The sequence below is a fragment of the Schistocerca americana genome, chromosome 9 (genome assembly GCF_021461395.2).
Source record: "Schistocerca americana isolate TAMUIC-IGC-003095 chromosome 9, iqSchAmer2.1, whole genome shotgun sequence".
Lineage (NCBI taxonomy): Eukaryota > Metazoa > Arthropoda > Insecta > Orthoptera > Acrididae > Schistocerca > Schistocerca americana.
Genome location: NC_060127.1, coordinates 121490550 through 121507411, shown reverse-complemented (window position 1 = coordinate 121507411; position 16862 = coordinate 121490550). Strand labels below are relative to the sequence as shown.

The 16862-nt window shown below is 43.5% G+C and overlaps 1 protein-coding gene across 2 annotated transcripts in view; it reads right to left on the bottom strand.

Moving 5' to 3' along the window:
• The window catches only part of LOC124551017 (esterase FE4-like), a 290102-nt gene that overhangs the window by 69979 nt on the left and 203261 nt on the right, over window positions 1–16862 (bottom strand). Inside the window, exons 3-4 of one of the 2 annotated variants that reach the window (XM_047125863.1) lie at window positions 14532–14691; window positions 3887–4072 (exon numbers count right to left, since the gene is read on the bottom strand). The exons of the other annotated variant lie outside the window; for it this stretch is intronic. Of the exons in view, the coding sequence (XP_046981819.1) occupies window positions 3887–4072; window positions 14532–14691 (346 nt within the window). The remainder of the gene's footprint in view (window positions 1–3886; window positions 4073–14531; window positions 14692–16862) is intronic. 2 annotated transcript variants of the gene reach the window in all.

The following is a 16862-nucleotide window of genomic DNA, read 5'->3' as shown; positions in this document are numbered from 1 at the left end:
TGACACTATGAATCGGTAAGAGTACATCCCAGATACGCTCAATAACATTCATGAATAGGTAGTTGGTGGCCAGCAGAGGTGTTTAAACTCGGAAGAGTGTTCCCGGAGCCACTCTGTTGCAAGTCTGGACGTGTGGGGTGTCGCATTGTCCTGCTGGAATTCCCCAAGTCCGTCGGAATGCCCAATGGACATTAATGGACGCAGGTCATCAGACAGAATGCTTACCTACGTATCACCTGTCAGAGCCGTATCTGGACGTATCAGTGGCCCCATATGACTCCAACTGCACACGCCCACACCATTACAGCTTGAACAGTGACATGCAGGGTCCATGGGTTTATGAGGTTGTCTCCACACCCGTACACATCCATCCGCTCCATACAATTTGAAAGAAGGCTCGTCCGATCGGGCAACATGATCCCAGTCATCAACAGTCCAATGTCGTGCTGAAGGGTCCAGGCGAGGCGTAAAACTTGTGTAGTGCATACGAGTGGGCCTTCGGCTCCGAAAGGTCATATCTATGAACTTTTCGTTGAATGGTTCGCACGCTGACACTTGATGACGGCCCTGCGTTGAAATCTGTAGCAGTTTACGGAAGGGTCGCACTTCTGTCACGTGGAACGATTCTCTTCAGTTGTCGTTGGTCCCGTTCTTGCAGAATCTTTTTCAGGCCTCAGCGATGTCGGAGATTTGACGTTTTACCGGATTTCTGATATTCACGGTACACTCGTGAAATGATCGTACGGGAGAATCGGATACGCTGTGTGTGTCCCATCGCTCGTGCTCTAACACCACTTTCAGACTCACTTAAATCTTGGTAACCTGCCAATGTGGCAGCAGTAACCGATCTACTGCGCCAGACCTTGTTGTCTTATAGAGGCGTTGCCGACTGTAGCGCCGTTTTCTGCCTGTTTACATATCTCTGTATTTGAATACGCATGCGTATACCAGTTTCTTTGGTGCTTCAGTGTAGTACGAGGGCTGTCCAGAAAGTAAGTTCCGATTGATCGCGAAATGGAAACCACAGTGAAAATCAGAATTGTTTTATTTATAACAGTTAGCTATACTTTCCAGCTACTTCTCTACGTAGTCGCCATTCAGACTTAGACATTCGTCGTAGCGTTGTACCAACTTTCCAATACCCTCATCACAGAAGACTGCCTCCAGTGCATTCCGACAATTCTCTATGCTGGCGTACAGCTCGTTTTCTGTGCAAAATGTCTTCATAGCCAGCGGTTCATGTGAGCAGAGAAGAAACTCAGAGGGAGTCAATTACGGGCTGTATTGCGGGTAATCAAACATTTCAAATTGAGAACGATGCAGGAGCATCTACATTTCCACTACAGAATGCGGCTGAGAATTGTCTTGAAGAAGAAAACACACGACAGTTATGTAATGTTGGCTGCATAGCTTGAGGTGAAATTTCTGACCAGGTCCTCCTACTTCGCGGGAGACACTATTTTCTAGACATCTTTACGAGCTCACTGTGACCTCAGAAATGAGGAGACCGACGTGATGCTATCTAGGGTCACACTAGAGACACTGCCCAATACATCTGTGCAAAGCTTTATCGAATTATCATAGTCGTTTCCATTTCGCGACCGATCGGAACTTACTTTCTGGACACCCCTAGTACATAATCTCGACTAGAGCTGCCTTATTCAGCAGTTCATCCCTACTTGTACGGATTTCGCTCCGTCCGCCGTCAGCACCGTCCATAATGGTCATAGTATCGTACTTTTTAATTATCGTATCCTATATTTTATGACGTTGTTTAGCCATGTTTTCATTCCTCTATAATGAAGATGTATTATTACGGAATTGTAGCTGAGAAAAGCCCGAAGATGGTCTGGGGAAAGGGCTGAAACCCATTGCTAACGAATAAAAATCTGAACACGTTATCGAGACGGTTTTATCTTATTTTTAGCATTTTATACCGATCGCTGATTTCCTCCAATTACAGTACTCATGTCCGCAATAGCAACAGGTGCCACTGAATCTCGCAGAGAACAGTGGTCATAACTTTCGGCTCATCAATCTACAACCAACTTCGGACGTTGAGGCACATGAAAAAAATTCGAGTCTCTAATATCTATTATTTGTGGGTGATTGGAAAAGTATATGTAGCAGACGTTGTTAGATCAGTCTATGGACTCCACTCTTGTGAGGGAAGCTAGTTGTATGTACCACTCGCAGATTCTCTGTCGTCGTGCTTCTTCCCACTGTTATCCCCATGCATTATTTACCCTCTGTTTGAGTTCAAGCTCGTGATGAGATCCATTGAAGTCTAGGATAAATAAGCGTCTTTAGAGCATTGCTTCCTATTTACGAGAACAGACACAATAAACCTTTTGTAGTTTGGGCACAGAATGCTTGGTGCCGCTAAGTAACTAGGAACTACGATATACTGTAGCATTCTCGCACAATACACTCGCTGCTTTAAAAATAAGTGCTTGCAGTAAAATAAGAATCGAATGACTGGCCTACTATGATATCTTTTTCATTCAAAGCGTGGGATAGGCACATCAGATTTCTACAAACAATTTTTCATTGAGCATGGTATTTTCCTAAACACGAATTCTTTACAGACAAATGGAAATACTGGTAGAAGCCGATCTCGGGGAAGATCAGTTTTGATTCTGTAGAAATGCTGGAACACGTGAGGCAATACTAACCCTACGACTTATCTTAGAAGAAAGATTAAGGAAAGGCAAACCTACGTTTCTAGCATTTGTAGACCTAGAGAAAGCTTTTGAGAATGTTTACGAGAATATTCTCTTTCAAAGTCAGAAGGTGTCAGGGGTAAAATACAGGAAGCGAAAGGCTATTTACAATTTGTACAGAAACCAGATGGCAGTTGTAAGAGTCGAGGGGCATGAAAGGGAAGCAGTGGTTGGGAAGGGAGTGAGACAGGGTTGTAGCCTAACCACGATGTTATTCAATCTGTATATTGAACAAGCAGCAAAGGAAAGAAAAAACAAAAGAAAAATTCGGAGTAGGAATTAAAATCCATGGCGAACAAATAAAAACTTTGAGGTTTGCCGATGACACTGTAATTCTGTCAGAGATAGAAAAGGACCTGGAAGAACAGCTGAACGGAATGGACAGTGTCTTGAAAGGAAGATATAAGATGAACATCAACAAAACCAAAACGAGGATAATGGAATGTAATCGAATTAAATTGGGTGATGATGAGGGTATTAGATTAGGAAATGAGATGCCTAAAGTAGTAAATGAGTTTTGCTATTTGGGGAGCAAAATAACTGATGATGGTCGAAGTACAGAGGATATAAAATGTAGACTGGCAATGGCAAGGAAAGCCTTTCTGAAGAAAAGAAATTTGTTAACATCGAGTATAGATTTTAAGTGTCAGGAAGTCTTTTCTGAAAGTATTTGTATGGAGTGTAGCCACGTATGGAAGTGGCACGTGGACGATAAATAGTTTAGACAAAAAGAGAATACAAGCTTTCGAAATGTGGTGCTACAGAAGAATGCTGAAGATTAGATGGGTAGATCACATAACTAATGAGGAGGCATTGACTAAAGTTGGGGAGAAGAAAAATTTGTGGCACAACTTGACTAGAAGAAGGGATCGGCTGGTAGGACACATTCTGTGGCATCAAGGGATCACCAATGTAGTATTGGAGGGCAGCGCAGAGGGTAAAAATAGTGGAGGGAGACCAAGAGATGAATACACAAACAGATTCAGAATGACGTAGGTTGCAGTAGGTACTGCGAGATGAAGAAGTTTGCACAGGATAGAGTAGCATGGAGAGTTGCATCAAACCAGTCTCTGGACTGAAGACCACAACAACAACATTTTCCTAAACAGAGTGGGCCTTGAAGGAAAAATTACTACTGAGGCAAGTTACAACTATTTACGTACCCTTTGTCAACGGCGACAAGACCAGAGAGTGGCAGGACCATCCTCCTGCGCTGACTCCGAAGATGGTGACGTTGTTGGGGTCGCCACCGAAGCTGGCGATGTTGTCCTTGACCCAGCGCAGCGCCATCACCTGGTCCTTGAAGCCCATGTTCCCCGGCACCACACGGTCCCCGGTGCTTAGGAAGCCTGCAGCGCCACACACAAAAATCACCAGAGCTGCTTAAAACCTCGATCGTATCGTTTTATAAAATTTCGGGCGAACTGAGGTTATGTCAAATCTGGCTGCCAAGATAATGCAGATCGTTTTGGACGTCTTGCAATATTACTGTCTTGCCTCTTTTTTACAGAAGAGCCTCTAGTGTGCTCCCTGTAGGTCACCGGTAACATGTTTGAGACTGACATGACAGCACTTTTCGAGTTCACTCGCTCATCAACATACTTTTTATTTAACTTCTTTCGAACGATCTGACGGTCATGGGGAGCTCTTCGTCCTACCAGGTGGCGAACAGTTTCATGGAAAATTTCGAAGAGCGAACACTTCTCTCAGCAACTTATAAACAACAATATTTTGGTGCTATGTTGGCGACACATTTACAGTTTGGCTTCTTTTTTTTGGACTGGCTGAGCCGTGGCTGGATTGGCGCCAGGGATATCTTTGGCTTGGGCACTATCGATTCCCTCGGCTGAAGTCTGGAGCCTGGGTCGGCTCAGAACATAGCGGGCAGTGCCGAGTGGAAGGGGGAGAACAACGTCGGGCACGGCACGCGGAAGTGCGCGTATTAGCGAGACGTTGGAGAGACGACAGCGAGCACGGTGTGCCTGAGTACGGGCGGCAACTGCCAGGCGCTAACTAGCGCCTGGTCGTACTGGGGTCAGGAACAGCGGGCCGGCGCTGTGGCTTCTTGGCAACCTCGTGAAGCTATGCACGTGCTCGCTTCCGTGAAGGAACACGCTGTTACCATCGGACTAAGCAGCGTCTGGCGTCTTCGCCACATCGATCCAGCAGCTGGCATCATGTTAAGTAATTCAAGTCCTACCAACGATTAGTGAAATATAATGATGATTGCACTTGAGGTAGCAAAGCTTTGCAAGGTCTGTGATGTGATATTTCATGCCTCTTATTAAGTGTGTGCTTCGCTCCTTAATAGTGTTGTTCTTACTTCAGTTGGCAAGTGTCTAAAACATTGATACATGTGAGCACCCTTACCGAACGATCTATATTCCGTGTCTAAATATTGCCGTTACAGGCCCACATAAGGTGTTCCATGTGATGCTTGTGTTTTAATGAGCCAGTTCTGTTTGTATCATTCGTATACGTGGTTCTACTTAATGGAATGAAATCAGTTTTATTTTATCGAAGTAGTTTTCTGTATAAGTTTGAGTATTAAGGTGAAGGAAGGGTTGTTTGGTTCCCTGTTGTTGTACAAGCTGCAGCTTTCTAAAACTTGTGGAGGCTCTGCAAGGTTGCCCAGTTTAAATGTTTTAAATATTTCTCGTAAGAATTTTGAGGGATTTCTAGAAGAATGTGTCTTAATTGACACCGTTTTCTACAATTGTGGTGTAATTCAGCCTTAGTGGCGTGTGTCAATTTTGATGGGGAAATAACTGGGTTATTATTGATCAAACTGTCTGTAACGCTGTAAAGTTGTTTGGTAATATCTCGCCCGGAAGGGTCGGTTTTCAATCTATGTGGAAATAATAATTGATTTCCTGGTTATTCGATGTAAAGTTTATTTGAAATGATTTACTTGGCCCGAGTGGCGGTTTTTTAAATGTTTGCAAAGAGATTAATTCGCTTGTGGTTTCATATAACAAGCAGTTTGTAAAATTGGCCTGAGTGACGGGTTTTTAAATGTTTTTAAGGAAATTAATTCATTTGTGGTTTTATGTAACAAGCAGTTTGTAAAGTCTGCCTGAATGGTGTTTCTTAAAGAAATTATTATCTGATTTTAGATTGTAATTCTCTTAATGATTTATCTATGATGCAAATGAATATGTTGAAATGGTCGCTGTATGGGTCAAGACCTTCCACTCCCTTTATATTAAAGGCTAAGGAAATTGCATTTTAAAATAGAAATAACCTACCACTGTCTACCAGAGCTTCTCCTAAGCCTGAATTCCATACGTGAAAAAACAAAATTAAAGAAGGTTGTCTGCAGCTTTCAAGCGTGCACGTAAGAGCAATGGTACACTTGGTCATTCGGTATTTCGAAAGCCTGCTTGTATACACACGTATGTATAGGGCTAATAGTGGCACTTGTTTTACAGGAAAGTGGATGTTCATCTCAGCTGATAAGGCGAGCAGTACAGACGTATGTACAGCGGGCCTTCAAGACGAAATATATCCGGGAACGTAGGCAGAATCCTTCGAAAATGTAAGATTAGAGTGATGTTCAATCCACTACCAAAAATCGGTCAAGGAAGAGTCACAGAAAAATCGGTGAAAGGAGAGTCACAGCTTCATAAGGCCGGTATTCGTAAAATTCTGGTGTGAGTGCAGCAGGTCTTATACAAAGAAAACTATCTGCACTTTTCATTAGCACATTTTATGTGACCAACAGCATACTCGGCTCCTCCAACCCAGCAAATCCACCATGAGAGAGTGCTGTTACTGCACAGAATAGCGAGAGGTAGAAATTAGAAAAAAATATTAAAACACGCCAGTGGGTCAGGTTGTAGGCACATTAAGACACAGTCTAAGAAGTGAGGATACACGTTTGGCAGAAAGGAGACTGTGACAAAAACCAAAGGAAGTGAGGCAAGTGTATTCTTTAGCTCGTAAGACATGTTACAAGATATTCTATCTCTTTGACAAGAGCACATAACGAGGAACAGCTAAATAAATGAAGCAGAGCAAGGAGGACCCATGTGTTCAAAACGCTCTGAGCACTATGGGACTTAACTGCTGTGGTCATCAGTCCCCTAGAACTTAGAACTACTTAAACCTAACTAACCTAAGGACATCACACACATCCATGCTCAAGGCAGGATTCGAACCTGCGACCGTAACGGTCGCGCGGTTCCAGACTGTAGCGCCTAGAACCGCTCGGCCACTCCGGCCGGCGGACCCATGTGTTCATTATGAGCTAAACCTTGTGTCATAGCCTCATGTGAGCTCTGTTTACCAAAGCACTCCATTCCGATCTTGTGTTGATCGTGGGATCGATGTTATTCACACTAACAGAACTTGATTCCATGATTACAGTCCTAGATTCTCCAGGACTGTCTATCTTACGACAACAGCACACTGCACACTGCTGCCAGCAAAAGGGCTTCTTGGAGTAGACGTCCTTGTTCAATACCCAGGAGTCTTTGGGTGCTGAAACCTACCAGTGGCGTGGAGGAGATCAACCGATCACACGAGTACTGACAGCAGGTACACTCTGACATAAAACTCGACCGGCGGCCGGCCGCTGCAGAGGCTAAGTCCGCGCCGATCGCAACATGGGACAAATAAACTGACCACCTCGCTAATTCTCTAAGTCCGGCTATCTGCACAATCTGGCAACACTGTAGACTGCGGCAGTTCCTGGAGGACGTCTTGTCCGATGTTAGCGAAAATGTTCGAAAGCAACGGAGATTACTCTATTACATTAATCGGCAAGAGCTGAGTATGGCCCGAAATTAATTTTATAGACTGGGACGAAATTAAACCAACACATTACATTCTATGAATTTATAAATGCTTCATACCTCACTTCTTTTTCTTCCAAAGTCAATTATTTGTGCAACTTTTGGCCAATATTCAGATGTTTTCGTCAAGGCAGAGTGAGCTTCTGTGGTGTAAAGTGTATTACCGTTTCTGTTTCATTCCTTCTGGTAAGTCTATGCGATAAACTGTGTGAACACCTTGCAATGCATGCTCTGTAGCAGTGCAGGAACGCTGCATATTTCAAGTTCCATGTATGGGTTCATGAAGTATTTAACGTTGATCGGAAATGATAGTTAATGTCATCAGATTTAAACTAGAAAGAGTTATTGTTTTTGAGGTTTCCGAGAACGGAAAGGAATTACTAACGCCGGTGACAGAAAAACTCTACAGTTAAATGCTATTGCAAAAGTTTAGAAGAGAGGAAGTATATTAATCAACATGTTCACTTCATAAACAACCTCCTGACATGTTAGACCTATATGACGAACAAAGCTCAAATTCGTATCATTGACAGTCGGTTTGAATCTTTTCTGAAACTAGGTTACAGTGAAGCACCTTGACATTTGCAAAGTAGACATCCGTGATATTAACATAATTTACTAAGTCGAAATTGCACGAAGATTTGTGCGTAAAGGCATTCCTCAGATTTCGTGTAAGGAATTTTTACTAGCAGTTTGCAACTCCATTAATTAAAATGGAATATAAAAAGGTCGTCTTCAGCGGCTTTCTCCCAGATTGGAACTGCCATCTCATATAGCACTATCGTCGCAACGCATAGCGAAACCACTGAGTTAACGAGACACAGGCCGCAAGAGGCGGACTATAGTCATTGCGATATTGCCTGAGCCTCAAAGCGCAACATTAAACACACAAACAGGTGTTACACATGTGAAGAACGCCGTTCTTGGAGTCCAGAAATTAAATATACTTTCTAAATGTCTCGTCTTACAGTGGGTTATATCGTATGAGTCTTCGATGTGAAATACGAATGCCAAGTGAATTTAGCGAGGTAATGCCGGGCTTAACACGGAAGTAAATGCACTCTCACAGTGTTAACAAATACTTGCACCGACGCTGCCTACCCTCAGCTCTCTGACGAGGCAGCTCTTCAGCGAAATGCTTGCCGTGATTCTCCGATACGGTTCTTCACAGGGGAGATGCTCGCGCACGTTCGGTTTTTATGCGGCGTTCTCTCCTAATAGTTTCTGATGTCGCCTTGTGGTCTATGTATACATTTGAGACATTCAGTTATCATTAATCCAGAATTATACAAGTTTCAGCTTCCGGCGTGGGAGAAGGCTGTTGACAACTGACATTATATCATTTCAACATAGGAAATCCAAACGAATGCTTCAGTGTTTCTCATTCAGCATAAAGCATATAAAATAATTTTCCGTAACCTTCATAATCATCTCAAACTACAGACGAAGTAAAAATACATCTTAAGCTTATTTGAATTGAATATAATGAAAGATATCAAACGCTTTGCACCTCAATGTCGAATGTGTCCACGTGCAATCTTTTGCAGCATACACGTAGAATGTCACGATTATCACGAGAATGAAGAAATACGTTGGTAGGGATGGAAGCAAAAAGAGGCACAGTTAACAAATATTCGATTCCTCAGGGTATTCATTTCATTTGAGATTTAAGAGGAGGTAAATCGGGATATTACTTTCGTTAAAACGAAAGATATGTCGCACATATGGATAACGAGGAAGTCTGCGTCTTCATACGTTTCCTCCTTGAAATCTGTATGCTCTCTTATATACTAAGTAGCCTGATCATTGTTTCCATAATGTTACCCTCTTGTTTGGCCCCTAAAGGATCAGTAGATTCTAAATTCATGTCTCTGCAAGAAAGTAGTCGTTTGAACACTTCCTGTGTGTTTTTTTGCTTGGAAATCATGAAGCAGATCACTCTTCCTCTCCCCTCCCTCCCCCCCCCCCCCCCTCGAGGGTTAGGTCTCTAAACGGTTTTTTTATCCAATGGCATAATTTATTCAGACTGCATCAGCACAAAACTATCAAACAAAGTCTTCCATTTACAGTTGCAGCACTTTAACCAGCAGCTGACCCAAGTGTGATCCACGGTCATGGTCTGAAATTAGCAGCTCTCTGCTACTGTGGCAAAGTCCGTACTACATTTTCGATCCCGCAGCACCAGTTTTTCTGGAAACACTGTGTTAAATCAACAGGAGTAGTTGCAGAGTTGTGCCAGCGTATCTGTCCTCCCATTGTCAACTTTATGTATCTCACTTATCCTGTGGTGTTGATCAAGAGGTGCCGAAGTAGAGGAGTGTATTCTGCATGACGTAACATTCAGTATTCCCATCTTTCATAGGCACTCTTCACGTGCATCGATACCAAATAGGGATATGAAAACTCTTGCGAGTGAGAGAATGACAGTAATAATCGTAATAAGAACAAGCAAATAATGAGTGAAGTTTATTGCAATGCAGAACGAGAATGGCTGTGAAAATAAAAATCTATAAAAATAGGTTGATCGTTGAGTTGGCACAATGCAAATATCTTCTTAGCATATTATTACTGAATTTAGTTCTGGATGTTTGCAGAGAAAAAGGAAAATTCGGTACTTCTCGCTAGAGTAATATAATGTGAACCAGCAACTACGCTTTCCTTAGAAAAGTAACACCTATTGCGTTTTGAGGCTCAGGCAATATCGCAATGACTATAGTCCACCTGTTACGCCCAGTGTGTCGTTAACTCAGTGGTTCCCTTATGCGTTGCGGTAATAGTGATATATGAGATGGCACTTCAATCTCGGAGAAAGCCGCTGAACACAACCTTTTTATATTCCATTTTAATTAATGGAGTTGCAAACTGCTAGTAAAAATTCCTTATACGAAATCTGAGGAATGCCTTTACACACAAATCTTCGTGCAATGTCGACTTAGTAAATTATGTTAATATCACGGATGTCTGCTTTGCAAATGCCAAGGTGGTTCACTGTGAACTAGTTTCGGAAACGATACGAATTTGAGCTTCGTTCGTCATATAGGTCTAACATGTCAGGAGGTTGTTTATGAAGTGAACATGTTGATTAATATACTTCCTCTCTTCTAAACTTTTGCAATACCATTTAACTGTAGAGTTTTCCTGACACCAGCGTTAGCAGTTCCTTTCCGTTCTCTGAAGCCTCAAAAGCGATATCATTTTCTGGTTTAAATGTGATGACCTCAACTATCACTTTCGTCTCAGTCTATAAAATTAATTTCAGGCCATACTCAGCTCTTGCCGATTAATGTAATACAGTAATTCTCCGTTACTTTCGAGCGTGAGCGAAAATCGTAGAAATTTTCTGTTTAGCAACATTTAAAAATGTATTAGCAACATTTAATGATAATAAAGCGTTTTAAATTATCAAAAGCGATGAGCGGTAGCAGGCGCTTTCGATAAAGAACGGGGGAGTGCAGCGCCGCTGCTGTCGCCACGTCCGCTGCCGGTAGCCAGCAAGTGGATCTCGGAGCTTTGCCGCATACTAGAAATCTGACGCAAAATGCTTACTGGGTAAAATTTTGTTATCGGTGTGTCAGAAAGTGAAATAGATTAAATCTGCTACCATTAAATTCGCGTGTTCACCATTCAGATAGAAGAGTCTATAAAAATGTTTCACTCTAGCTGGTCTCGATCCACAGCCATCATAGACAGAAAGAACGCTTGCTACCGGTAGACCACGGGTGTAAACAGGCTCTCCGTTCTCTAACATCGGACAAGACGTCCTCCAGGAAGTGCCGCAGTCTACAGTGTTGCCAGATTGTGCAGATAGCCGGACTTAGAGAATTAACGAGGTGGTCAGTTTGTCCCATGTCGCGAACGGCGCGGACTTAGCCTCTGAAGCGGCCGGCCGCCGGTCGAGTTTTATGTCAAAGAGTGTACATTGTGGGTGGGTCATCAAGGGTTATCGTAGAATTTGGAGTGGGGTCGAGGATACTCTGGAAGCCAGTGTGAGATCATTTCACGCTGGGCAATGGCCGCCACTTCTCGCCGGCAACCCACTGCGGAACCAGAATCGCTGACACCTTCTCCTGGGAGTGCAGCCACTGAGCTGACTCAACGAATATCAGCCAGAATCCAACATGCAGCCGAATGAATAACAGCCGAGGCTGGAGCGAAAGAATGACGACTTGTAAACATTGCGGATAATTGAATGAACTCTAATAATGTTGCACTAGCGTCGAAGACGCTTCAAAGGTTCGGACAGAGATCTCCTCTCAGCCCTCTGAATCAGTGCATTTCTGCTCGTAATGCGATGAAATACAATCGCGCAATACCTGCGGCAAACACTTCAAACTTTCGGAGCTCCATTGCCATAGAATTAGTGGAAGCACAACCATCTGATGGTAATCAGGATGCTGCTTTGAAGTTTGATAATGCATGGAATCGTGTCGGAGAAGAACTTGGAGCTCTGGGTAGCCGGTGTCCTTCTGGGATTCTGCTGTATCAAGATGATCGATCTTGAGCCGTGCATGGCTCGCTCTCCCACCATTTGGTATTTTTACGCCCTGTTTTAACGTATTTCTATCTCACCACGATGATTTAAATTACTGGCGTTACTGAATTGCTGTTTTCCTTGAGAGTCATCGGCGATAGTAGCGCGTATCGATATATCCACTCTGGTGGGATCTTTGCTCGTCTGCTATGACTTCCCGGTTGTCATCTGTCGTGGCACCAGTCGGAACGTGTGAGGGGGAGAGTTTACGGCGGCAGTTCGGGTCGTGAGTTGGGCCCTGGCAGTCAGTTGCAACGCGTCTTGAACGCAGTCCGAACCAGCCAGTCGCCAGCTTGCATCAACAGTGAGCCCTGCGTGGACATCACCCGCCCGACCGTTGCCGCCACGCATCACTTAAGCCTTTTGGTGGATTGTTGGTCGGTGGGTTGGTCCGAGGACATCTCCGTGCGGCATAGTCGACTGGGACGCTGGCGGTCTCTGTGCAGTGTCGGAGTCTGTCTGGAGCTGTCTGATAGGTACGAGCATCGTCGCTCGCCGACCCAGGACGTGAAGGTTAAGTGGTTTTCAGCATAACGTTGTTGGTTCCGGCGTTGTTGTTGTGGAGGTTTCCTATGAGCACCAACGAGTGAAGTGTTCGAGATAGCCGCCGTCAGGTGAAATTGATCAAATTAATTTACCCATAGTCATCAGCGGAATTTTCTGCGTTGTGGCCATTAATGTTCTGGTTACCTGCCCCGGCCGCTAACGTAGTTTTTATGGTTCAAATGGCTCTGAGCACTATGGGACTTAACTTCTGAGGTCATAAGTCCCCTAGAACTTAGAACTACTTAAACCTAACTAACCTAAGGACATCACACACATCAATGCCCGAGGCAGGATTCGAACCTGCAACCGTAGCGGTTGCGCGGTTCCAGACTGTAGCGCCTAGAACCGCTCGGCCTCTCCAGCCGGCCGTAGTTTTTAGGCAGTGTGCTTTTCCTCACCTGTTGTTCCTGCCCAACATGGTGTGTAGTTTTGGCAAGTCAGTTCACATACGCGTTTGTTTGGGGATAGTGATACTTGTAACTTTTTGGGGCGTTGAATTCTCGTGTACTCCGTCGTGGCAAGCAAGCGGTTGGTCGGTCGGTCCGTGACTGTCCCTTGGTTGCGTTCGCACGAATTAAGTGTAGTTGGACTCACCGCCTATCTCGCCTAAGTGAACGAAGGCAGACCGATCCACTGCAGACTCCTGAATGCCGTTCTCTTAATTATCATTTTGGTAGTGTTAATGTTGTTGTAGTTTAACTGTATTTTATATTTTCAATTTGGCAAGGTAAGTTGTGGGCCTTCAGCCCTGGAAACATGTTCTCAGTTTCCTTCAAATCCAAACATTATCGCCTTCTGCTTTTGAAAGGTTATTGTAATTTCCTCTGAAAGATTTTACAACTTATTTTGGGGCTTTCGGCGTTGGTGTTGCAAAAAGGAAATTTTTAAACTTTTACCGATTGTTGCAATATATATTTCCTTAATTTGCAGAATTTAACTTTGCGGCCTCCAGCCATCGTATTGCGTTTGTTTATCTCTTTCTGTGCACCTTGTGGGTCATAAATCCTGTTAGCATCTTAAAACATTGTGGCCTTCTGCCTTCAGTAATCATCATAGTGTATTTGGAATTTTGAAGATTTAATCCAGGCCGCGCGGGATTAGCCGAGCGGTTTAAGGCGCTGCAGTCATGGACTGTGCGGCTGATTCCGGCGGAGGTTCGAGTCCTCCCTCGGGCATGGGTGTGTGTGTTTGTCCTTAAGATAATTTAGGTTAAGTAGTGTGTAAGCTTAGGGACTGATGACCTTAGCAGTTAAATCCCATAAGATTTCACACACACACACACACACACACACACACACACACAATTAATCCGGCGGCCTTCAGCCGCTCCCCATGCTGATTTCATCTATGTATACGATTTATCTTATTCGTGAACTTAAATGTGTGTCATGTCTTTTCAAAATTGAACTTATCCTAAAGCATCTGTTTGGAGGCCTTCAGCCGCGAAGTAAATTTAATTCTTAGAAATGTGTATTTGTGAACGAAATGATAATCAATTACAATTGTGAAATGAATCCGACCGCAACTCCCTTGGCCCTTTCCACAGCCCTAATTACCTGCTAGCCCTGCGTAATTTAGCGTGCGTTTCAGGTCTGACATCGATGGGGGCGGGCTTTCACAGTGGTGAACGCTCTCGGCAGTACACAGACTTGCAGCAAAACACATCCAGTCAAGAAACCCATTTGCAGTGATTCCTGGCTGCACAATGTATGATCTTAAACAGGGCACTTCAGGATTTAGTCGTCTGGAGGTGGCCACAAGACCCTAAGCCGAAAGATCGTGGCAGCAAATTACTGAGACCCAACAGTTCGCCCGAAATTTCTTGGAACAATCAGTATGCAAGGTAAGTTTTAAAATTGAAATCTCGTCGATAGTTCTTCATTCTCACAATGTCACCAGCTCACGTTAACTTGAATGACGTTTTTATGTACTCACCCAGCACTCCAAGGCGGTAGTTGATGGACACATAGACGACGCCCTTCTCTACGAGGAAGTCTGGACAGGCGAAGTCCTCATTGCCCGACAGAAGGGCCAGTCCTCCTCCGTGGACCATAAACATCACTGGCAACAGGCCGCCAGAGCTCTCTGACGGCAGCTGAAGGATAAAGCACAACGTAGTAGACAGTTCTACTTGGAGATAAAACAGTTGTTGTGGTTGTGGTCTTCAGTCCTGAGACTGGTTTGATGCAGCTCTCCATGCTACTCTATCTTGTGCAAGCTTCTTCATCTCCCAGTAACTACTGCAACCTAAATCCTTCTGAATCTGCTTAGTGTATTCATCTCTTGGTCTCCCTCTACGATTTTTACCTTTCACGCTGCCCTCCAATACTAAATTGGTGATCCCTTGATGCCTCAGAACGTGTCCTACCAACCGATCCCTTCTACTAATCAAGTTGTGCCACAAATTTCTTTTCTCCCCAATCCTATTCAATACCTCTTCATTAGTTATGTGATCTACCCATCTAATCTTCAGCATTCTTCTGTAGCACCACATTTCAAAAGCTTCTATTCTCTTCTTGTCCAAACTATTTATCGTCCGTGTTTCACTTCCATACATGGCTACACTCCATACAAATACTTTCAGAAACGACTTCCTGACATTTAAATCTATACTCGGTGTTAACAAATTTCTCTTCTTCAGAAACGCTTTTCTTCCCATTGCCAGTCTATATTTTATATGCTCTCTACTTCGACCATCATCAGTAATTTTGCTCCCCAAATAGCAAAACTCCTTTCCTACTTTAAGTGTCTCATTTCCTAATCTAATTCCCTCAGCATCACCCGACTTAATTCGACTACATTCCATTATCCTCGTTTTACTTTTGTTGATGTTCATCTTATATCCTCCTTTCAAGACACTATCCATTCCGTTCAACTGCTCTTCCAAGTCCTTTGCTGTCTCTGACAGAATTACAATGTCATCGGCAAACCTCGAAGTTTTTATTTCTTCTCCATGAATTTTAACACCTACTCCGAATTTTTCTTTTGTTTCCTTCACTGCTTGCTCAATGTACAGATTGAATAACATCGGAGAGAGGCTACAACCCTGTCTCACTCCGTTCCCAATCACTGCTTCCCTTTCATGTCCCTCGACTCTTATAACTGCCACCTGGTTTCGGTACAAGTTGTAAATAGCCTTCCGCTCCCTGTATTTTACCCCTGCCACCTTCAGAATTTGAAAGAGACTATTCCAGTCAACATTGTCAAAAGCTTTCTCTAAATCCACAAATGCTAGAAACGTAGGTTTGCCTTTCCTTAATCTAGCTTCTAAGATAAGTCGTAGGGTCAATATTGCCTCACGTATCTCTGTTTAAAGAACAATATCCGGACTTGATGATGGGTTGCAAGAGTACCGAATCCAGACTTGAGGATAGATTGCAAATGTACACAATGAAAATCAACACAAACACGATGAAATTATATGATAACGAAGATATGAAAGCTAAAATAACACAAGGTACAAAATGAGGAGGATTGGATAATACCGGTTTTTTGGACGCATGGTCATAGCTCGAGCAGTAAAAAGCAATTAAGATTGAGGTTTTAAGAGTGACGAAGACATTGGCCGCATATGACAAGTGAAAATTGGTAAAAGACCAGGTCTCGAGCCCAGATTTCCCTCTTTATGCGAGTGGTCACCTTAACTCCATCGGCTACGTGGACACACTCCCAACCCAATCCAAATTTTCAACTTGTGGCTCGCTAGTAGCGTCCACTGCCAATCAACCCCTTTCCTAGTAGCTTTTGGCTGAATCCCACAAACGTTGGGACGAGGTGTGCATCCGCACTGACATTACCATGGTTCGTCCATGCTCACTGACATTACCATGGTTCGTCCATGCTCACTGACATTACTACTTATATGTTTGGTGTCTGTTCTGTCCGGGATGCCCGACAGAACAGACACCACACTTACACACTGACCGAAAAAAATCGCCACACCAAAAAATAATTAATGCACGCTAATGAAATTTCGGGAAAACCGTTGACTAGGTAATATATTTAAGTGATTAACATTGCAAGATCATAGGTTTCAGTAAGCACGAGATAAGCCACTGCCAATGTGAAATTCTGGTAGATTAGTATCTGGTGTAACAGTCAGAATGTTGAATACAAGCATGAGGATGTTCATGTATTATGTTGTAGAGGTGCTAGAAATCAGTTTGTAGGATAGAATTCCATACGTGTTAAACGTATCGTAAAATAACAAACAGGAAAACATGTACCATTCTCATATCTTCATTTATCTTACTAGTCAGACATATA